Genomic DNA, 25,027 nt, shown 5'->3' with positions numbered 1-25,027 from the left:
TATGGTTCTCGTGAGGTTTCTGCTGAGGTGCTGGTTTTGACACTTCGAAAAGGGGGAAATGAAATCACATGAAAAACAAATGAAGCAACATTTCAGTTGCAACACGAGTCAGCATGTTAGCTAAATGACGTCTTCACCTCGGCGCGACTGTGTGAATAATGTTGGCAATAATTCCTCGCCGCGCCACCGAAGCACAGACAGTCGGCCCTGGAGGCGCATAACCGGCCAAACAACGCCGCAGAAACGATGATGAAAGAACGAGCAAATTGAGGCAAAGCTGTCGGTAATAAACCTCCGCCACCGCGAATATCAGCGCCGGCACGCCGATGAGTTATTGCGGCGCAGGGTTAGCCTCGCGGTCACCGGGAGCAGAATTGTGTTTGGTATTGAGATCACGAGTCATTAGGGAATTTGTGCTCAGTGGGGCGAAAAGACATTTTCAGCAAACAAATATTACTCAAACTCAACGTTGGAAAAATACCAGCAGGGTTAAGGGGAAAAAAACATGCTTTTTTTCTGTGTTTTTCTTTGGTTGATGAAGATTTTGTTATTTGTCTTCTATCTGTGACATCGTCAGCTTCTCCTGGAAGTGACACATTTTAAGACCTTCACTATAACTTGTGTTCATCTGACATGTTTCTACTTTTTAAATAGTATTTGTGTGTATTTAAAGTGATTCATGTCGAGTCAATGTAGATCTGATGAACCAGAGTCGTTCAAATCTTTGTTTCATACTTTCACTTCTACAAACCAAGTTGAATTGTGTCTCTCTGATCCACCATTTTGACTCTCAACACACTCACGCTCAAACCCACACTCAGGCACACACAGCAACTAACAAATACAGGCATGCACAAACACACATGCACACACTCTCATACACCCCAGTCACACACAGAAACACACTAAAACACACACCGATACACATATGCACATGTGTACGCATACACAAATTCCCACACACAGATGCATACACCCTCTCTCACACAAACACAACTACACACACAATCGAACAAATTCAGACATGCACACGGACTTATGCGGACACATACACTTACACACACAAACAGACACACACATTCTTATACACACACTGTCATACAGGCAGACAGACACTAAAAAGCACAGGTATGAACATACATAGGTACACACAAACACACACAGACACAAACACAGTCACACACATAGGCAGAAATGCAGACACACATTATAAGCAAAAACAGACAAATACACACTCTTACATACAGAAACACACACATTTGTGACCCTGGTCTGGAAAAGCGCTATACAAATAAAAATGACTTACTTACTTACATAAGTAGACACACACAAACACAAACTGACAGGCACTCACGCACACACTCATAGGCCTTAACGGACACACACACACAGGCACACAAACACACACGCATAAGCACACATATACACACACATGCACACACACTCACAGGCACTCACACACACACAAACATACGTACACTCATACGTACACACCTACACAATCACACACCTACAAACACACTGACACAAACACCTACACACACTCACACACCCTAACACACGCACCTACACTCATACGTACACACCTACACAATCACACACCTACAAACACACTGACACAAACACCTACACACACTCACACACCCTAACACACGCACCTACACTCATACGTACACACCTACATAATCACACACATACACACCTACAAACACACTGACACGAACACCTACACACACTCACACACACTCACCACACACCTAAACACACACACATGTATCTTGGGGAAAGTGGATCATCTATATGCAGCTGAAGGTCTCCTTGTTATCACGAGCTGTGGCGGCAGGTGAGCGACGCGCAGGGTCCGCCTCCTGCCGTCTCCCTCAAATAAGAGTGTTCTAGAGGGGTCAGGGGGGATCGCCACACAAATGGTCTCGCTATGAGGGGATTGAGGGGAGCGGGGGGGGGGGGGGTCACCCTCCTCGCCTGCTGCTGAATTGAATGGCGGTTGACGAGTCATCTGGTTCAAGATTACATTCCATTTTCAGCAGAGCAGGTTCGATCACATGTGATTATTGAAAGCTGCAGGAACAACTTGCTTCAGCAGCAGGGCGGAGATGAAGTGTCGCTGTGAGCTGGAATTATATTCCAGGAGTTTAATCCTACCAATCTGGCTCTGGTCAGAGAGGATGTGAACACTACGCTACTGCTCTCTCACGGATCCACCTCCGTCCACACGTGTCTGGAATCACTGACATTGATTTATTTACAGTACAATTGAAATAAAACTCACATTATTTATGAATCATATCCAGAGAATTATGTCCTAGCTTTGACTTTTGGATATTTTCAAATTATATTATATTATATATATATATATATATATATATAATTATATATTCATCTTACACTTTCACTATTCCTTAATGTGTATTTTTAAGGTTTGGCTGAAAGCAAGTGTTGAGAGTGAAATGGGTGTTTAAAGCTCAGGAAGTTTGTTGAACCAGACCTAAGTTTGGTTTAAATGCTGTTTCGACTCGGTGTCTACGTGACTTCCTCTCCTTCTACAGCAAGACTCTGAGTTCTGTGCACTTCCTGGTTGACTTCACTTTAAAAGGGGATGTTGCTGCTCAAGACTGTGATGATCATCATGATATGATTTCATAACTGGTGCGTGACTTCCTGCCCTCGTCGCAAGAAACAGTAGGAATGCTCAGCCACGGTTCTGGATCCTCCACGGTGGAGCTTCAGACGACGGAGTCGACAGGAAACACAGATTTGAGCAGAGGTTCCTTCCTCTCTCACCTCCACCTTCTCTCCGAGCAGCGTGTTAAAGATCAAACATCCTTTTTCAACCCACTGTTTCCTGCCTCTAGAGGCTCACGGCGCTGAAGTACTGTTTGTGAATCATTCTTCTGCACGCACGGAAACTTTATTACACTGATGTCTCGTCCAAGTTGAACTAATAGACTTGTTTGATGTCAAAATCTTCACTTTCATTAGAGGTGAATGACTCAAGCTGCACAACCATCATGTTCATTTGTAGAGTTGTAAACTCAGAGTTTTAACTTTTTAATGTATATTTGTTTACCCTTTATTTTACTGTTATTTTGCATTTTCATTTCATTTATGAGCATTCATCACATTATGAATATTTCTGATTAATTTAATGTTTTGTATTTTGGTTTTGTATTTTACTGACAATTATTATCAGCTTCAATCTATTTTTTTTAATTTAGACACGGTGTCTTAGAATTTAATATTTTTCTGAAATTATTTAAATTATAATTCATTATTTACACTTATTGGTTTAGTATGTTTTAATCTTTTTGCTCTTTTTACTTTGGTTTCATATACTTCATTATTTTCAAATGAAGCTTATTATCATAAAAAAAGGTAATAATAATAATCATAATAATAATACAAATTAATTAATTAATTTCCACGGTTTTCATTTTAATTTAAATAGATGATTCTAACTTAAGTAGCATTTTCTTAACTTGTAGTATTTTCTCATGATAATTTTGACTTTTTAATCCTGTTTGTTTTGACCTATCTTTCATAATAACCTCGAATTTCAAACTTAAAAATCACAACTTGTGTTGCATTCAAAGACCGTAGGAAGATTCAGAATAATGGACATTCTTGCCTCTTCACATCCTGGCGAGTTGGAAACATTTTTTGTTGCTTGAATGGTTCACTTCCTCGTGGGCCTCCAGCTTGACAGGATTTCATCTGTGAAATAATTACAAATAGAAACATCCAGCTGCAGCCGCCAGACGACTCGCGGGCGCGTCCGATAATCAAACTCCCTCAGGATAAATAACGTTGTTTTTCTCTTCAATATTCTCTTGATTATTCCTTCCATCTCCGGTTGAGTTTTCCTGGCTCAGCTCTCTCGCGCTCGACTGACAGACGACACGGCGCTCGCCCCCGCTCAGCTTTATTGGCTCTTATTGCCCTCTCGTTCAGAGCCAATATGGTCATATTGATTTTGTCCAAATGCAATCAGCCTCTCGGAAAGGCATCTAAATTTAACCCAACGCCTCCGCCGGCCTCCTGGTGGCGCCCCCACAGAGGAACAAACGTATTTACTGGAGAAGAGGAAACAGAAATGATCCGGACTATTGTTGGAGCGCGAGGCCAAACAGGAAGTGCCTTGACCTCACTTCTGGTCCTGAAGATGTTTTGGAGCAGAAGGGTTTAAAATCTGCTCCCTTAAATTTGATGTTTTTTGTGAAACATCTTCTTCTTCACTTCATGTTCCTGCACATCTGAGACCTGTGGTGAGGAGCAGCAGCAGTGGCTGTCGGACTTCATTACGTTTGAAAAATGACGACTTTTATATCACATTCAGACAAATGTTCCTGAGAAAAATGGAACGTCTCTTCTGGAAATGACAGAATGTCGTCTTTAAAAAATAACCGCCTCGCTCCGACATGACGGATGGCTGCAGTAAAATGTTGAATAGATAACTGACGATGACAAGTTTTCTCTTAGTGACTTACATTATTGATAAATCAAACTTCATAGTCTCAAGTGGACACAAGTGAGTTGGAGGTTCAAGTGATGCGTCTCTGCCGACGTATTCAAGTTTTTAAAAAACATTTAAGAGCTAATGAAACAAACAAACAAACGCCTTTTGGCACCTTTTAACGAACTAAAATGCTTCTGAAAATGTTTAATCTCCCACGGAGACGAGGGGCGGCGAAAACACAAAACTCTTTTTGGCTCCTCGATGCCTTTCTGCCGCTGCCAAAACTATTCCCTCAGCCGTGATCCCGTTTCAACACTCACAGCCCCTGCAGCAGTCTGGACTCCTCCCAGCGGCGAAGAATCAAAAAAAGAAAATCTGGTTTGAAGTTTGAACGTATGAATCATTTGACTTTTCTGACATAAAAATGCAACAGTTCCAAAAACTCCAAATCTTCAGGTGGTTTATCTTCAAGTGTGTCAGTAGGCTTTAGATGACATAAAATTCATGTTAATATGTTGACGCTCAAAGACGCCAGTGTTCAAGATAAGAAGCGATGTCAGGAATTAAACAAAGGCTATTAAAGTAGAGTAAAACATTTAAGTAAAAAGGAAAGGAATTTGCTTGTGGAGTGTTTGAGGAGGACAAACACAAATATAATTAAGATATAATGAAAACTAAAGTGCGATCAGACTTCATGTGTACTGTTGGGTTAAATATGAAGATTTAGTTTTGATTGAGTTTGACATCCATGCTTAGACCAGTGGTCACTAAACTACAGATTACGGCTTTTCCCTATTGGCCCCTTGAACAATACCAGAGAAGCATTTTGATCTATTTTTTCATAGACAAAAATATAGGAGCATCCATTACTAGGGGGTATATTAATTGATAGTAACTAAATAAAATCAAGATCATTATGTTTTCTGTGGTTATATTCTACACCTACCTACATTATCTTGCTCTCTACGAAGGTCTGGTTTGAAACATTATCAAAACCTAGGGCCTGAAATGATATTTCCTCCCTGTTTATGGGAAGAATCCAGATAGGCTTATTTGGTTCAAATATATTTTTCATAGTGTTATTATTGATTTCCTCACTTGTTTTTGTGAAGAACCCAGAGAGGGTTATTTGGTTTTGTGTGGCTTTCTGGAAAACAATTCCACATTATAAACTGACCCCAGGCCCCCATCGGAGAAGGGAAAAGTTACGTGGCCCTTATCCGAAAAGGTTTTTGGGACCTCTGCTTAAGACTAAAACTGGTTTAACTTCGTCAGACTCTACTGCAACACAAGTAAACTGTTACTGACCCCTTGTGGCGACTGAGGTCGATTCTGGGAAGTTTCTAAAAAACTAAGAGAGTATCTAATAAGTCCACTACTGGAGAGCCAGGCAAGTTCCTCTTTAAAGGTTGCGTCTGTTTGTTGACAACAAGATCTCATTGCAACCTCGTAGGGAATGTTGCAAGCGTCCAAACAATCCGGGAAGTCCGATCTCAGATTCTACTAAAAATGACTCCATCGCATCAAGCTGTTTCCTGGAGTCCCCAGGATGCACTTTTCCCTCTTTCACATCCTTGTTCAAAAACTGAGTGAGGTCATTTGCATTCGCGTTACGCTTTGATGCATCTGCAAATGATGTCGTGAGACGAGAAGGAACCCATTCCTGAACTTCCACATTGTTGACACCGCCTGATGAGTTTGTGCTTCCCCTGGAGGTCACACCTGCTGTGGTGCCGACCCCGAGTGAAAGTCAGGTTGAGCAGGCGAGACAAATGCTCTTGATTGGATTGTAACCTTGACTGTAGCCAATAATCCTGAGCCGCCCCTTTAGGTTCGGATGGATGTTGGAAGTTCATCTTTTTCTTACACTGACTTCAGAAGGCGCAGAAGGAAACCAATCAGTGTTTGTGTGAGTGGAACTACATCTTGTCTAGATCTAGGTCACAGGGAAAGCTTCGTCCATCAAAGACAGACTTTGCATAAGGTGGACCACCTTTTGTAGATTATCACCATTTGTGTAGAGCATTTTTTAAACTCGAGGCCTGGCAGATAAATCAAGTAATTTTAATGTGGCCCACAAAAGATTCAAGAACATAGTGGCCTCAAAAACTAGATCACATCCTTCTCATGTCAATGTTGTGACAACGAAACTCCTGAATATGAAGTAGAGCTCTACATTCACTGTTGGATTAGGACGACCACCTGCAGTGACTTAACACACAACATAACAGATACAAGACGTGAAGGAGTTCTGAGGGATTTGTCTTCTTAGGTTTATGACTTTTCTTAAAACTATTAAAATTCTTCACACACTTTCAGCCAAACAAAAGTTTTGTTTCGCCAGATGATGCCACGCTGTGTTCCCAGTAAAACATTTACGCCAGAACACTTTGTATTGGCTCGCCCAGCGTTGCCTGAAGCCGGATTCATGTGGGCGAGTCAAAGCCAACGAGAAATTCATTCCAAAATACGAAGATATTGTCTTGAAGGGGATTAGTGAGCGTCTCCCACACGTCCGTGCAAAACCACACTCACCAGTGAGTCGCTCATGGGCGGCTTAGCGACTCATTTGTGGATCCAAGGGAGTTGACTTTACTTGGTAACTTAATAAGTAATATGCAGTGCAGGGTGGATCTATGTCAGGAAAAGGTAGTGTTTCTTTAGCGTTGACAAAAAAAGGGAGTTGACTCAACAGGAAGTGTGTTTTGTTCATGTTGTGATTCACATTTGAGTCAAAACATTTATATCCACTTTCATAATAAAACCAGTTCGGCAGGAAATGACTCCCATTTTAGTGAGTCTCAACATGAGTGACTCAGACTAACGGAATTCTGCTCAGTAAATGCTGTTCGAATATTTTTTGTTTGTATTACCGTCATCAACACTTGATGATCTTTCTGGCTTATCTGAAGCTTGAAGGTGTGTCGGTGGTCATAATCTCTTTTAAGATGACTCAAAATGATTCATCGATAAGGACAGTGGCTGCCACGTGTTCCACAGAACACTGTGATGCTTCTGAAGCATCGAGCCCTCGTCCTGCCAGAGACAGGTGTGACAGAAAAACAAGTCTCACTCGGTCATAATTACTCTTCCTCTCATATTCCAGTGCGGCTCTCGAGCCCCTCTATTGTTCCCACAGATGCGAATGACAGAGGTGGGATGCTCATCTTTGACACAGTAGAGGAGCCACCTGTTGCTCAGCGGGGCCCCCATCTGGAGCGGGATTAAAGTACGACTGTAATTTGACTTAATTACTTGGGAAGAGAGCTGTGATGGATTTGCAATGTGCTTCAATTAGCATACACCGGGTCTCCGGTTCCCCATGGCCGCGGCGTCACGGCCCACTGACGCTCTCGATTGTCTGGGAGCATCCATCCGCCGGCTCCCATTTATGAAGCCGGGATCGAGGCGAGACGATGAATGATCAGGAGGGCTCTGAGAGTCCATCATATTTGGAATCGGAAGTTGTGAATGTTTCTGTTGAAGTTGGGATATTGCTTCCAAGAATATTGGATTTGCTCTTGGTTTGATATTGCGGAGGAATGTCTGGAAAATGTCAGATCCAAAGGTTCACCTGCACCACCGGCATCAGGAGGGAATAAAGAGCCGCTTTAACCTTTATGACTAGTCAAAAGTGTTAAAAGTAGTCTGAAGCTTTCTCACCTAGTGTTTCGTCTTTTGGAAGATATCTCGGAACTTCTTGTTTGACCAGTGCGACCTAGTCATCTATTTTTAATGAGATTCTAATGACGTCAATATTTCAAATGCTCAATAAAAGGCAGTATTAGTAAGATAAAGTCAAATAAATCCTTGTGTCTGAGCCTCACTTTATTTCAACTCACAGACCTGCAGTCCAAATGTCTACTTTAATAACATAGCAGACCCCCGGGGAGGGGGGGGGGAGCAGACCATTTCCCAGCGTTCCGGGAGGAAGAAAGGATTAACTCCAGAAAAGAAAACTTGCTCTGTGCAGCAGTGACACATAGAAAACCTTCAAACTTTGACCCTAAAACATTTATGTAACAACGCGCAGAGGCGGGGACTGATCAGCTCGACCTCCCAGCAGCCCTCAGCATCCGTGTGGGGGTGGATGACAGGAACCTTCAAATGCTTTGTGTCAAACATCATGATTTTTTTATGTATTCATCACTATTTATGCAATGTGTTTTTGGTTTCTTTTTTCACTCCGCGGCCGTGGCTAAAGGGACAAGATATTGTCAACAACGAGAGGAAAGCCACAGCTATTATTTAGCAATATGGCATTAACCACGATGTGACAGTGTGCATGGATGTCGGAAACTTTTTTTCTATATTAAGAATTTTCTAGTGAGAGCGAAGCAAAGCTTACATTTAGCTGGATAGCATTCTTCCGCTAATGCCTACATTAGAAACTTCTTGATGATTTTTTTGCTCATCTGTTCTAAAACTTAGTTTTGTATTTTCACCGACTTTTCAAAGAGAGCTGTTAGCATCACAATAACTAGCGAGATTTTCTAGATGAAGACAAAATCTTCTTCGTCTTAACAAGAAGGAGCTGTCTCGCCTGCAGTTGATTCAGAACTATGCAGCGAGAATTCTGACCCGCTATAGTAGAAGAACTCACATTTCTCCGATCCTTAAAACTCTTCACTCTTCTTTCAGGATCAACTTTAAAATTCTGGTTCTTACTTTCAGAGTTATTCATGGTCAGGCTCCTCCTGACATCAGTGATCTGATCCAGCCTTACACCCCAGCTCGGGCTCTGAGATCTGTGGATCAGAATCTACTGATGGTTCCTCGCACACGGTTCAGGACCAGATGAGAGAAATCCTTCCAGACTGTTGCTCGTAAGCTTTGGAACGATCTTCCTCTCTCTTTGCGCTTGATGGATCTACTGACTCCTTTAAGAAACATCTTAAGATGTTCTTATTTGTTCAGGCTTTTCCTTGATTTTCTGGAACTCCTGTTGTGTTATCAGTTTTATCTTGCCCTTTAAAGTATATACTTTATTGAATATTGTTTTGATTGTTTGAGCGCTTTGTGACCCTGGTCTAGAAAAGCGCTATACAAATAAAAATGACTTACTTACTTACAAGGTCTATATCTAACAACATTTACACTTTAGCACTTTTTTTTAAATTTAAATAATTTGCTGGATTATAAAATCATTAAATATATCACAAGTTGTTCAAGACCTTCCATATGAGTGCATGTCACTGTGTGAACCATTAGCTAATGTCTCAGTAATGGCTACATTCACCTCAAAAATGCCAAATAGCACTTGAGGGAAGATGTTGTCTATGTTGATGCTACTTTGTTTGTCAAATATACACAAAACAGTCTTAGGTTTTTACTGTTAGTCGGATTTGATTTAGTTGTCGGCTGTAAGATGAGAGGTGGATGAGATGTTTGCCCCCACTTGTGTTGGTGCTTTAAGCTGACCATTATTAAGTTGTGGGTTCAAGTCCTTAAGAGTTCCGTGGCCAGTAATACTCACCACTCACCGAGGCGCAGCTCGCCTTGACCTGAATTCCCCTCCGTAGAATGCATCAATCTTCCGCTTCCTGAAATATCTCCTATCCATACTTAGCACCCTGATGTCTCTCTGACAGCCCATGCTGTAGCTCCTCTCCCTCGCTCCCACTCACACTCTGCTCCAGGAAGTCTGGACATGTTTTTTTTCACATCCCAGGTGACGTGTCGGATTTGTCTCCCTTCAAATCTCAAGTAGTAATTGAAGCGGCAAGCGTTCACCGCTCCGTGCACTGGAGGAATGTCAAGAGTTTGGAGATGATTGTGTGCAAGACATTTTTTTTTATTTTACAGAAACCAGAGTCCACACTTACTGCTGTGGTTCTTCAGACGCCATCACAGTGCTACACTAACATTTGGTTTGGTTTGAAGTTGAATGAACTTACCCTGGACCGCAGGCTTGAACAACTCAACATGTTTCACACTTGGTAAGAGGGTTGTAGGTTCATTTCCCGGTTGGGGGGAGGAAACTTGTGACCTTTCTGTGTGGAGTTTGTATGTTCTCCCCGTGTTGCGTGGGTTTACTGTGGGCACTCATGTTTCCTCCCACAGTCCAATAACATACAGAGGAACTTGGGAAATGATCTGTGGGTGTGATTGAGTGAGTGGTTGTATGTCTTTGTCGGCCCTGAAAGTGTCAATCTTACAGGATACTGTTTTGGTCAAGTTTTCTAAAAATAATTACTAAAATAAATAAAAAAGGTAAAACTTTTTGGAACCATCTTGTTGTAAAGAAACATGACCGAAGCTTCTGCTGAATCAGCGTTATGGTAAAAAGTATTTTAATGCACTTTTTTGCAGTTCTTGCCATTTTATTTTTGCCAAATGTATCTATTGGCCAGTCTGGGAAAATAATCCTGACATTGAACTAATTCATTTGCAAAAAAAATTGGGGGCCCTTGATTAATGATATTTTATCGTATTATGAAGGTCATTCTGAAAAAAAATGTGACCATGTCGGTGTTACCTTTCAAGTTTGTAATGGTCCACACTCTCTATTGAATCTCTATTAGACACTATTCATAGGTTCTCATGCTCAGTTTGTTTTTGGGTGGAATTTTATATTGTTTCTATGAGTCTTGAGTATTTATTGGTTGTTGATTGCTTGAATTTTCCTGCATATATTAGGTCCAGTTGATCTCAGCTAATGGCTTCAGAGTCTCAAGGTGTAGCTCTAACCGTCCGCCTCAATCAACAAGCAGAAGCATCTAATAGCAGGCCTGCCGTGACACCACAACAACCCGGTCTGTCAAAGAGCCTCATCTTGTCAGAACCCTGTGTTTTAAATTCTAATTTGAGCTCTTTTGCAATGCTAATATGGGAAAAGGCCCCCAATCAAATCTGCGCCGCGACAGAGAAGGCTCCTAAAGTGATTTCAGACGGGAGGTTAATGTCGGGGCGTGTCTTCCGCCGGGCGAATCTTGCAGTTAGCTCCAAGTGGAATTGCTGCTGAATGCAATCGCGGGCTTTGATCAACAACCTGCTCATTTTCCACATCTCGTCTTTTCAAACGCGGTCTCCAGGCAACGGAGGGCTGTCAGCGCCGGAGGTGGCGAGGAGCGGACAAAACGTCCTCTGGAGGCCTCCTGTCAGAATGTGGACTGATGCAGACTCCACTTTAGTTCCTCAGAGAGCCGAACAGCAGGATGAATGTGCTGCTTATTTCTCCGTCTATATATAAACCTTTTTGCTGGCTGAACAAATTACAGGTAGTTTTCCCTCCATTAAGACATCTGGCGCCTTTTCATTTGCCTGCGTTCTTTTCGAAAAAACACACTCTTTCAGTCAATTACTGGGAGAACAGTGGATGGTCTCCCGTAAAAGCTTCCACCGGATGAAGAGATGCATATTTGGAAATTTGGTTGGGCAGCCTTAAATGTTCCGTCTAGACAAGAGCAATCGCATTAGCATTTAGCCGGTCCGCTCTGTGTTTTATCGTCGTGCAGCAAGGGAACCTTCGCTGTGCTCACTCATCCAACAGAATCTATTTGGATCCAGTCAGCAGTTGTGCCGCTGTGGTCGCACATTAGGTGGTTTGCTCAAGGCCGTTTGGATGGATTCTGTGAAGTTGCTGAGAAAGTGTCTATTATTTGTTTGGTCTGTATCCAGGTGATCCAGCGTTAGTCGTTCTCCTGTGGCCACACGAATGATCAGCTCTTCTGTTTGTTCAGTTGTTTGCTCTGCACTTTGCAACATTGCCTCATTTCTGTTAATAATTTGCCCAGTTGACCGTCAAGAGATGGTACCAGAGATTATCACTATTTGTCTTGAACAGTAGTCTTCTGCTGAGCTGGAGAAAGAAATGTTTGGTTTAGCTCAGCATAAATATGGGAGATTCCATAAATGAATTCATTTTCTATAACGATTATTCCCTTATATGGTTCGTGGAGGGGATGGAGACTATCCCAGTTTCATTAGGAGCGAGGCAGAGGACACCCTGGACAGGACGCCAGTCTGTCGCAAGTTACACAAAGACAGACAACCATTCACACACACACACACTTATAGGCAATTTACCCGAATCCTAATCAACCTCTGTATGTTTTTGGACTGTGGGAGGAAACAGAAGTGCCCGGAGTTAACCCACGCAGTGAGAACATAAAAACTCCACACAGAAAGGTCACAAGTTGCCTCCCTCCCAACCTGGAAGCGAACCGGCAACCTTTTTGCTGTGAGGCAATCGCACTAAAATGGGATATTTCTAACTCTAAAAACATTGACATTCATTACGTAATATTCATTAATTACATAACATACATCTATACAGACCAGAACGTCACGGTTCAAGAAGTATTTCTATCAGGCTGCTTTCCAGGCCATGAATATTGTTTAAATTAATGTAATGCATTTTATTTCTTATTCATTATTTTGTAATATGCCATTTCATGCTAATGTTTCTTACTTTAATGTATTGTATTTTATTCTATTTTTTTTCATTTTCATTTTTATATTCTGCAATGGCACCCCAGAAAATTCCTGTGTTGCATTCATAACACTGGAAATAAAAGAAAATACCCTTTTGTTTTACCCATAACAGTTTTTGTTTCATCATGAACACCCTGTGCCTGATTCCCAACAATGCAATCTCTACTGGGTTGTAATGAGAAATAGTTTTCTTATGTTTGATACAAATCAACTGAAATGGTTCCCTTATGTAGCCTGTGCCGGGGTGAAAACAGAAAAAGAGCTTAAAGTTGTATCATGACTTCTCCAGCACGTATAAGAACCAAACATAATTATGAATTTTAGTAACTTCATCAACCTTTTTTTGCTTGGTGGGATTTTTTCACTCCACTGATTGAACATAAAAAGGTTTCAGGTTCGATTCCTTCTCCACCCCTTGTCAATCGTTTGTGTGCTGTGTTGATTGACTTCCCTTGTAAAAAAGTTATCGTCTCGGTATATTCTCCATTAACGGTGGCTTTGAAAAAAGTCGATATACGCACTCGTTTAATTTTCACTCTCTTTGTTTGAGCAGGTTTCAATTTCCTTTCAATAATGTCACACTGATATGAGAATCAATATCGCCTGGAACATGATTATTTTGAGCTTTTGTCGCTTTAATAAAGGGCTTTGATAATCCATGTCTCCCAGTCCGCTCACGCGCCGTCAGTGTGACTCCTGGATTCTGTCGACCTGATCTTGGAAATGAGTTTCAAATCTTCATGTTTGATCCTCGGCAGGACAGAAAGTGAAAGAGCTGCAGAAGATGAATAACATGTAGACAAGTCATAATAACATTATGTGATCACCAGGATGTCTTTCAAATTTCCATCTGCTTTATTTATAATTGTTAGAATTTAAACTTGGTCAAAATGGGACATTATGTGGCCGTAGTTAGCTGGTGACTGGTCCAGTGTCGAGGATGGAGTGAGGAATAACAAGCTCGAGTCTTAATTTAAGTGAGTCTCTCCGTCAGTGAGTTTGTGACAAAAGGTGATTAACTGTGGAGTGACTGATTAAATAAGTACAGTAAGAGTGTGTGTGTGTATGAATGTGTGTGTGTGTGTGTGTGTAGACTTTCCCAGAGACTCATTAGGTGGTTAATTAAGGCACAAAGCTTTGGCCCCGGGGCCTCCACCAAGCTGCTTTTTAGCCGCGACTGCTAATGACCTGGTTCGGGGCCGCAGGGAGACGCAGGGCGTGAGGCGGGGGGACAAAATACATTAGTGCTCAGCAGGTGCCCCACCCCCTTCAAATGGGTCAATACTGTCTGCTCACTTCCTGCCGAGACTCTGTCGCTTTTTTTACGGTTCAGTCATGTTGGTAATTGTTTAAATTAGATTTACTCGTGAAGTAATTGGATGATGTCGTATGTTCCTGGTTCCAGAATAACAATATCTGGTGCCTTTAGCGATGAACGTTAGAGCTGAGGCTTTTATTTGTTGAAGCTACAACCTTGTCAACTTGACTTGTTGTATCAGCAGAAGTGTGAAGGTGTACGACGAGCAGATGCTGCTCAGTGTTTGTGTTGTGACTGTGTGAAAGGGTCCACACTGTCACATGACTCTGTCGACTTGACTAGGGGACCATTTTGTAATATTACTTTTCTTTCGTGGTGTGGAGTCTGACCCGGGTTATATGTTGATGTGACAGTATGTGACACCACATTAGCAGTATGTGGCACCACAGTGACAGTATGTGGCATTACATTGGCAGTATGTGGCACCACAGTGACAGTATGTGGCACCACATTGGCAATATGTGGCACTACAGTGTTGGTATGTGACACTACAGTGGCAGTATGTGGCACCACATTGGCAATATGTGGCACTAAAGTGGTGGTATGTGGCACTACAGTGACAGTATGTGGCACCACAGTGACAGTATGTGGCACCACAGTGACAGCATGTGGCAGCACAGTGACAGTATGTGGCACCATAATGACAGTATTTGGCACTGCAGTGACAGTATGTGGCACTAAAGTGGTGGTATGTGGCACTACAGTGACAGTATGTGGCACTACAGTGAAAGTATGTGGCACCACAGTGACAGTATGTGGCACCACATTGGCAATATGCGGCACTACAGTGGTGGTATGTGGCACCAAAGTGGCAGTATGTGGCACCACAGTGACAGTATGTGGCACTAAAGTGGTGGTATGTGGCACTACAGTGACAGTATGTGGCACTACAGTGGCAGTATGTGGCACCACAGTGGCAGTATGTGGCACCACAGTGACAGTATGTGGCACCACAGTGAAAGTATGTGGCACCACAGTGACAGCATGTGGCACCACAGTGACAGTATGTGGCACCGCAGTGCCAGTATGTGGCACTACAGTGACAGTATGTGGCACCACAGTGACAGTATGTGGCACCACAGTGACAGTATGTGGCACCGCAGTGACAGTATGTGGCACCGCAGTGACAGTATGTGGCACCGCAGTGACAGTATGTGGCACCACAGTGCCAGTATGTGGCACCAAAGTGACAGTATGTGGCACCACAGTGGCAGTATGTGGCACCACAGTGACAGAATGTGGCACCACAGTGACAGTATGTGGCACCGCAGTGACAGTATGTGGCACCACAGTGGCAGTATGTGGCACCACAGTGACAGTATGTGGCACCACAGTGACACTATGTGGCACCACAGTGGCAGTATGTGGCACCACAGTGCCAGTATGTGGCACCACAGTGACAGTATGTGGCACCACAGCATATGCTAAAAATCAGCTACGTATATACTTATTTACTGCCTCATTCACTACTTGTACTTTTGTTGCTCTGTTTTTAGATTTTATTCTTTCAAATGTATATATAGTTATTTATATATGTATGTATATATATATATATATATATATGTTTATTTTTTACTGTGGACTTTTGTTGGGGTACAAAGTAAGAATTTCATGGTACGTAGTACCTATGACAATAAACACTTTGAATCTTGAATCTTGAATTTAAGTGTACAAATGTCCATGTACAGAGTTTTGCACAATTTCTCTATGTCTCAATGATATTAAGTAAACATGAATATAAAATGATGTCTCAAAATTGTATCACTATTTAAGAAACTTTTTTTTTACAAATTTTACAAGCTATTTTAATATGCATTAAAAGTATTTTATTTGGTAAAAAGAAATCTGTACATTCTCGAGAAAAATCCATAAAAGCTAATCTTAACAATTTAAATTAAGTCAAGCTTCAATTCTGTGTGAGGATTGGCTGCGTGACTTCTCAATTCTTGCTGTTCAGCATCTTTTGTCAGCTTGATTCTACATGTCAGAAGAGAGAATCTCTCACATTTTATTAACACGATGTCTCCTTTTTCTGAGAGAAGTCAGTAAAAAGAAAATCAGTGTGAAGTGAGAAGCAGGATGAAGGAGGAGAGCAATAATGGTAAAAGGCAGACTGAGGGCCAGTTGAAGAGCACGACAGGTTCCCTGCAGAGAAGTCCTCCGACGTAGAGGAAAACAGAACGAGGATGGAGACGGAAAGAGCTGCGAGGAAACACGAGTTTGACATTTCTGTCCGAGCCTAGCGCTGCTAATGACGGCTGACACCGGGAGGGCGTCAGCGGGCGGTCCGAGGCCGTTTTAATTGGACAGTGAATTATATGACGACTACACAGAGAGAAAAGTCAGGTGAGCTTTTCAATCATGGAGGCCAATTACAGAGCTGGTGTTAGAGAGGTGTTACCCACAAGTCCCGCCGGCTGACCGGGCGGCAAGACTCCTGCTGCTCACGCCTTGTAGCTGCTTTTTTAAGAAGATTAGCGTTCAGCAGAAATTTCCAACGCAGGTCATATCTTTGCTCAGGAGAAGTATTTTCGGGAAGACAAAAGTCGTGTCTCAGCCGTAAGTGTCGCCAGCGTCTCAGCCAGGAGCTCCTGCCACGAAAACAAGATCTGTCATCAGACGTGATATCTGAGCGTCGAGCCTGATATGAGCTCCCCGGATCAGAAATCAGCGAGCAGATATAATATATGCCGGTTTATTTCCACCTCATGCAAATAGAGTCAGGCACTTTCTGTGTGTGTGTGTGTGTGTGTTGGATCTCGCCGTGTCAATCTTCCCGGTTATTAATTTCATATTTACTCATTTATTTTTAAATGTGTTGAGCGACGGAGGTGCTCACATGGCAACAGGGTTGAGGCAGATGAAGCTGGTTCCAGTTTCAGAGACTGTGACCTCTTTTGCTTCCATTATTCATAACGAGGAGGATTTGGAAGTCAAACGTATGTGTGTGTGTGTGTGTGTGTGTGTGGTCCTGGCTCAGAAGAGATCTTTAGCGTGAACACACATAGAGAGGGACACACACACTCGGCTGAACTTGACTTCCAACATCCAAGGCTGACACCATCCTGGTCGACCTCATTCACCGCACACTGTCTATCAATTCATTGTGACCATCACACAACACACACTCGGCTAATGTGCCATTTGGTTCAACTATGGGTCAGAGATGAAGAAAATGAGAGAAAAATATATACAATGTCTAAAATGTAATATGAGAAAATATTAACTATTATTTTCTATTGTGACCAAATAGCTATTGAAAACATTAAAACAAAAGGTCTCATAAATACTTAATGCTTGAATATATTCTTTAATAAAATTACAAATCCTGATCATCATAAAATACATGCCTAAATGTTCCTTGGTTTATTCTCCCGGGTGCCAGATGTTGCTCTAAAGTGTCAGGAAAGAGAGGGACGATCATTTTTCTTCTAAATCAGCTTCTGGCGTCTCAAAATAGCTGCTCATGTGTGCTCGGTTGATCAGTAGACAGAGCCTCCATTATCAACCATTCATGGTAATTATGAAGATCCGTCGTGTCGGATTTTTGTGATCAGAGGATGCACGTGAGCTGAACAAAAAGATACTCGACGTCATTCGTATGCTGAATCGAGGAGCTCAACCGAGTAAGAAGTAAACAACTATCAAGATCAAAAATATGTTTTAATTGTTATGATACTTTGTGGGATATTTATCGACATCTTGTAGAAGATACTGAGGAAGTTATTGATTGTAACCTGGAGTACTTATTGATTTATATCATCATAAACATTTATTTGACAATAGGCTACAAAGCTTAGCTATTGCATTTTAATTATTAATTTCTCTAAATTCTATTTAAAATGATATTCTGGGATAGTTGTTATTCACATCCTCTAGAAGAGATCTGAGGAAGTAAATAATTGTAACCCAAATAAATGTCTCTTATTCATCACATCTTAAACTTTATAATAATAACTATTATTATTTTGATTTATAAGGCGCCTTTCAAGACACACAAGGACACCATACAAACAAATTATAAAACAACAGTGAAAAAGACAAAGGTAAAACAGATGCTTTAAAGATAAGAAATATACGATAGTTTAAAAGTTTCTTAACGCAAACACAAGGAAACTATATGACAAGTGTCACAGTGTAACAGTTAATAAACCAAATTAAGATGAACTTTTCATTTTTAATGACACGAAACTAATCTACAGGGTTAAAAAATCAATGATCGATATGTAACCAAAAAATAAGTAACAAACATGCATTTTAAACAGTACAGAGTATGACCATGATAATGAAAGATTACTTTAGAGTTTGTTAAAAAAAAAAAAAATCCCTCTGGATTTAACTGCAGCTTATTTGACTCCAACAACAAACCACAGAAAGCTTGACCACTGTTGTTTTAGCCTGTTGTAAAGTTCCAATGACACAACCACAAGCTGTCAAAGGTCAACAAATGTAAACCCAACTCTCCTGACTCACTCACATGTTTCAAATGTTGAAGTCTTCCTCTCCAAGATGCAGTGAGTCCCTCATCATGATGATGTATTGAACATATTACTTTACAAAAGAGTCAAATCTCGGTACAAGAGGTAACAAGAGTGCAGTCCATTACAATGTAATAATGTCCCTCACTCCTCCAGCCAGCTGTAATCACACCCACCTTCGTTGGCTAATTTATAATCATGAAAAATAAATAACAAATATATTATTGATTATATAGTATTAAATGGGTAAATATAAGCTTGAGCAATGTCAAGTGTGGCTTGTGGTGTTAGAATGAGTCATGTTGCGTGACTGTCACCGTGTCACACTCAAAGGGAGACACTTGGTAGCTCTGGTATAACAATACTAACTAGCTAATAATAAACTCTGATAAGTTAAATAGAAAGTGACAGTGATGATCAAGTAAATAATTCTTTACTAAGAAAAAGTAGCTGATCCAACGGTTATGAGTGTCTTAACCAGGTTTAACTATAATGTTCGTTGAGCTTGTTTTTTAAAGTTAAGATGTTAACCTATAGGAAATGTAGGTCAATAAAGAGATTCTCTGAAGAACCTGCAGCAGGAACAGGAAGTGATGTCAGCTTTAAGACGGTATATGAAGCCTTACAATATTGTGTGAGGGACTCTAAAGACGTGAGTGCACAGACTCTGTCCTGGTCAGTTTCAGAAGACAAAATGAAAAGCTTGCAAAAACATTCCTCAGACCGACTCACAGACGAGGCGACCAGATGGGAAAAACACGTACTAGTGATAAAGAGCAGATGTTTGTGGATGTTCGGCATATTTACTTGTCGTCCTCACGAGTTGCTCTGAGGTCTTACAGATGCAACAACAAAAACAGTTGTCTCTCAGCGCTGAATCACTGCTTGATGCCTCGTGTTATTTCAATGCTTCTATTCACAAAACACACTTCTGCTTTGTTTCTCGCTTTGGGTTTTCACGGCGCTTCGAGTAGATAACTTGAGTAATCTCAAACAGCTCTTGACACTGGAGGTCATACTTCTTCTAAAAGCCTGACTTTATAATACCTCACTTGATTTCCTGCAGTGTTTTCACAAACAGACAACATTCCAGTTGAACATTCCCACCATAGCGCTTTTGCGATAAGCTAAATGAGTAATTTAATAAAATATTAACATGAGCACTATAGCACAGCGTCAATTTAGCACACCTTAAAAAAGGATGTGATAGCCCTATGTAAGTACTATCACAAAAAGTAAAGCTTTTGCAGGTTTTAAAGCTAAATTAGCACTTTATCAAAATAACTTTTGTCACAAAAGGTTTATATTAGAGAGGGAAGGCTTTTTTACTTTCAGAATAAAAGACGATTTATCCACTCTGGACCCCTGTAGCAGAAGTTGGTCTACAATAGCACTTTAGCAAACAAGCAAAATACATATGTATTTGAGCAAATACTCCACACTACATTAACATGGCTGGACCTCTTCCTGTGATCAGATCGGAGTGGAGAGATTTGCAACTTGGTGTGAGGAGTCGAGTCAGTCGATAATTTGTTTGGCACTTCAACTGCAATATGAATAAGTGGAGCGCTTTTGTTTAATTCATTGTGCTCCTCAGATGAACCATCTCATGTTTGCTGAAGCTCTGAATACATCTTAAACACTCACAGACAGATTCATGAAAATGTTTATTCACAGTCCATATACCACCAGATTTCATCAATCAAATTTTGTCTTTTGGCTCAGCTCAATCTTCACTCTACAACTATAGTCTCCATCCTTCCCTCAAGCAATATCTCTGCTCTTTTAGAACAAAGTAAAAGTTTGTGTTGGATCTGAAAGATGAAATTATGAGCCTGTAACATTCTGCCGACGACACAGCTTTTAACTACATGTTAAACGGTTCAAAGAACACTGGCTGTCAATCTCCAGCTCGCTCAGACTCCCGACACATCATCATGCGCTCATACATGCGTCGCTTTTGTTTCCTCCTCCGTGTTTAACGTGTCTTTCTCTGACGACTCGCTCTGACACACTTTCCCAGAAGAAACAATTTGTTGCTTGTCAGCCCAAAGTCACATTTTCGTCTTCCTCTCTGCCAGTCTCCAGACCTTTGTCTCTGTCTCTCTCTCTCCCTCTCTCTTTCTCTGCGGCTGTTTTTTCTTCTTGCGGGGGAAAGTGATGAATTGAAGTGTAATTGCTGTGAAAACTTGACATGCGCTCGTGAAATCGTTCAACACCTTTTTCATGGGAAATACAAACACTCCGACTCTTTTATGAACACCCTAATAATTGTCTCTCAATGATCTCAGGTCAGAGGGAAAATGTTTTTATGGGAATTTAGTTTTTAGAATTGAACTATAACTAGCTTTTTAATGTAGCCATTAGCACAGTTAATTGCTAACCTCTAAGGTGTAAAAACATGTCAATCGACACTGATAATTAGTCACATGTTTTTTTGTTTATTATCAAAAGATGTAACATTGCAATATAAACTTTTCCATCTGTCACACATACACAAAAAATAAAAAATTCTGTAACATTGAGCTTATGTTAAAGGGCAATCAAACAAATGGAAAAAATATATTTGACCATGACGATAGAAATCTGTATTTTCACCCCTGCCTTCATACCAAATAATAAGTAGAATGAATGGACAGCAGAATTGATTTAATAAACGATCAATAAAAGTGCAGGCTTTGATAATTACTAGTTATGTCATTTATTTCTCTAGATATGACAAGACAATATACCTAATTATTAGCATCAATAAAGTGAATGAAAAATTATAAATTCTTCCTGAATCAGGAGCTGACACGAGCCAACACTTGTGCGTTCATAAACTACATGTTGTTCACACAATGACCTCTGAGGGGCAGCAGAGAGTCTAAATTATGTTTTCACTTCCATGTGCTTTTTAAACTTGATGACAACAAAAATAATAAAAACAAACGCATCTATTTCTCTGTCGTCCACGCACGCTCCCATCTCGCCAAAGATAAAGTGATTTTCCTCGGATAACAGGATTTTCTGGGAGCGGTAAACATCCTTACAACAGATTTTAAGACTCCGCTCCAGGGACAGGATGATAAATATAATTTTGTCCGATAAATAAGTATTTAAAGCCTCTGGTGGAGATTATTAGCGACTTCAGATGACGCCAGCAGCTGTTTCCTCACTCGCTAATTGAAAGCGTTCCTTATTGACTTTAGAGAGCGCACTGGGATGTTCTGGTGCGAGCACGCTCCCCTCTGGGAGAAGACGGCTTGATCATGTCGCAGCAAAGGAACCGACGAGAGGGAAAAATGACACATCACAGAAGGATTAATTTCTGGAAGCCGCCAGCAGTGGAGAATGTAGAGTTTGCCCCGACGGCCCATTTCTTTATATGAATTCTTTTAACTTTATAAGCTGCATGATTGAGAATTTGGGTATTTTTTAGTGATTTTTTGTCCTGCAGGGACGTCACATGATCCCTGCTCGTCCTCACTTTTTCCTGGTCGCTCTACTTGATGTTCCCCTCGGGCCTGAATTAGACTTCACCCAGTTTCATCTCTTTCACAGAGCCAACGCCGCCAGTGAGTTCTTCCTCGCACTTTCCCTCCTCGCCACTGGCACCATGACGCAACTTTTTTTAATATAAGTCGTGCTGCAGAAGAGACCATCTTTCAATCGATGTTTCTCACATTTACGACTACTTGAAATCCCCATAAAATTATTTTTTTTTGATAATATACTGGAAAATAAAAAATCATTACAGGTTTTTGGTATAACTTTACCTTTTTTTTCCAGGTTGTTGTTATTTTGTTTTGTTTTTTATATATAAATAACCTCTAAACTTCTCGAACTTAAACCTTTTTTATTTGATTTTAAATGATATAAACCATTTAAATGTGTCACTAAAATCTCACGTGACATAACCGGCATATTGTAATTTATTTAATACTTATAACTTCCATCAGTGTGTGTCAACATCTGGAGTGGTTCCAAGTGTGTCTCAGATTTATGATATGGTAGATGTTCCCAGACTTTCTGTGACAAACAAGCTCCATCAGCCGCTCTGGCCTCGTGTTGAACTTCTCTCAGAGATGTCTGTCGCTCTGAACCGTCTCATTGACTTGAATTAGCCACAGCAGCATTTCCCACGTCTCCCCTCGCTCTCGCTCCCCTCACCCCCCGCCCTCGATCATCTCCACAGTATATCTTTGTCTTGGCACTTGCCCTCGTGTCCCAGCTGTTTGCCTGCGGCAAGCGCCGCCTCGCTCGCAGTCTGGCTGAGCTTCCAGACGTCCACAACACGTCTCTATTTCAGTCAATGAAATTTCAACTCACCGACTCTGACCTCTCTGTCACATCTCGAGCATCTCTGATCTAATATAAGCATCGTTGCTGCTCCTTAAACACTTCCCTTTGCCGCTCTCTGGTTAGTCCTGACACAAGCTAGTCGTAGGAGGTCATAGGAGGTGTTCCTTCCTCCAGAGACCACCTAAAAACATGCTGATCTAAGTTGTTTGCTAGTCTGTGCTCGCAGCTCATTAACTGCTGTCCACTTCACTTGGACGGAGGAGGTGAGACGAGGCGTGGGTGCGTCGGGAAGCAATCATCTTTGATTGGATTTTGATCTGCTCGGATTGAAGGGACGGAATGAATAGAGGGATGATAATTGTCAAAACAAACATGAATCCGACGCCATGTTTGTTTGAAATGGAAAAATGCTCTACGTGTAGTTTAGCTCTTCCTCTGGTGCATGAGAACTTCTTGGTTCCAGGCGTAAGACTGAGCGAGAATATAATGACAGATGTTGCTACTTTAGCCTGAGTGTGTGAGTCAAGCCCACCTGTAGACGCCCCAAATGTAGACTGACCTGTCAGTACATGAGCCAGGGAATATGCGCAATCCGTGAACGTATTTCGGTCGTCCATGTTTTTACGGGAAAAACAGATTCGGACAAAAACGTAGCATGGAACACGATCTGGGAAACCCGCAATCTATTTGCGTTGCATTAAAAACACCCAACTTTATTTATCTAGCCGATGACGCCATAGCGTCTTATAGCATCATTTTTTTTATAAAGAGGCAGACTTTTCATCGTTTCTTTACATAACATTTTTTTTTGGCCAGCAGGTCAGTTTAAGTTTAGAGGAAAACGTGACGTAAGCTCTTGTGATCGTGATAAAAGAGTTTGTCCTGCAAAACGGTGATTCTTCTTGGAGGTTCTAACTTTATCAGGGTTAATAATTGTGTCATGTTTCAACTGATTGTAGACGGTAGAAGCAACACGACGTTTAGAGTAAACGTACACAGACTCTATCATTCGTTTACCTATTAATCCTTCTTAAAATCAATGCTTTAAAAGTCAATACATTCTTGGCTATATAAATAAAACTTTGCTTTAAATACAACACACATGCACACAAATGGATCGCGCAGAATTCATGGCCTGATATCCAAATGTTTTCCTGAGGACTGGCAGGAAGTGGCTTTTCTTGTGATCTGGAGGTGACTCGGTCAATGCCACGTACATGGCTTGGGGACCAGTGGCGGTCCGTGAGGCGTCTGTAACTGGGCCGCTCTAAAAGATTCACTTTAACTGTCTGAAAGGTATTTTGTGTGGAAGTTTTCTGAAGTTATAATTAGTCTATGATTTATTTTAAACTACTGTTAGTGAATATAATGCCGACATTAAAGCGGTCCGTGGTGCGAAAGAGGTTGAGGAACTTTAGCTAGTGATGACTGGTGAAGTCACTGGATCAGTCCTATGATACAGTGACTTTCTTATTTCATTGTAGATTCACGCATGAAGGGCAGTCAAATATTTGAATTAATACGTCTAAAGATGAATGTGTACACCAACATGTCAACATTTCTCTGCAATAGATCAGTTACATTGAATGACTGAAGTCGCTTTGTTCATTTGGACTCGATCAAATATCAAATATTTGATGAGATTATTGGACAGACGGTTGTGAAAATGCTTTTGTGTTCCCAGTGTTTGTTCCGTGGACAAAAGGCAAAGCTAGCAGCTGATGAAGGGATGAGAGTAAACAGAGGGGTTATGAATACAGATGAAGGCTGGTTCTGACTCGTGTTTACAGGTCTGACAAGTTTCCAACAATCTTCTGTTCGTTCTTCTAGGTGGGACGTCAACACTGCGTCTCTCGTCAGTGCGACAGCTCCCAGGTCAGCTGCAGGAACTTTATCAGCAGGGGTTCGTGCTGGCTTCGGTTCACCCCTTCATCTACCCATGTGGCCCCGAGTCCAACAGCCCTCAGCACCAGCTCTACCGGGCCATCCTGGTCCAACTCAACGACGGGTGAGCTGTGTTTCTATATAATCATGTGT

General features: G+C 41.3%; 1 protein-coding gene across 1 annotated transcript in view; it reads left to right on the top strand.

Annotated features, from left to right (window-relative positions):
• The window catches only part of rftn1b (raftlin, lipid raft linker 1b), a 77,395-nt gene that overhangs the window by 16,120 nt on the left and 36,248 nt on the right, over positions 1 to 25,027 (top strand). Inside the window, exon 3 of the mRNA XM_087813201.1 lies at positions 24,821 to 24,998. Within this exon, the coding sequence (XP_087669327.1) occupies positions 24,821 to 24,998 (178 nt within the window). The remainder of the gene's footprint in view (positions 1 to 24,820; positions 24,999 to 25,027) is intronic.

This window comes from Callionymus lyra, chromosome 17, assembly GCF_982586985.1.
Source record: "Callionymus lyra chromosome 17, fCalLyr1.hap1.1, whole genome shotgun sequence".
Classification (NCBI taxonomy): Eukaryota; Metazoa; Chordata; class Actinopteri; order Syngnathiformes; family Callionymidae; genus Callionymus; species Callionymus lyra.
Note: the sequence above shows the minus strand (reverse complement) of the source record. Positions and strands in the feature narration are given on the sequence as shown.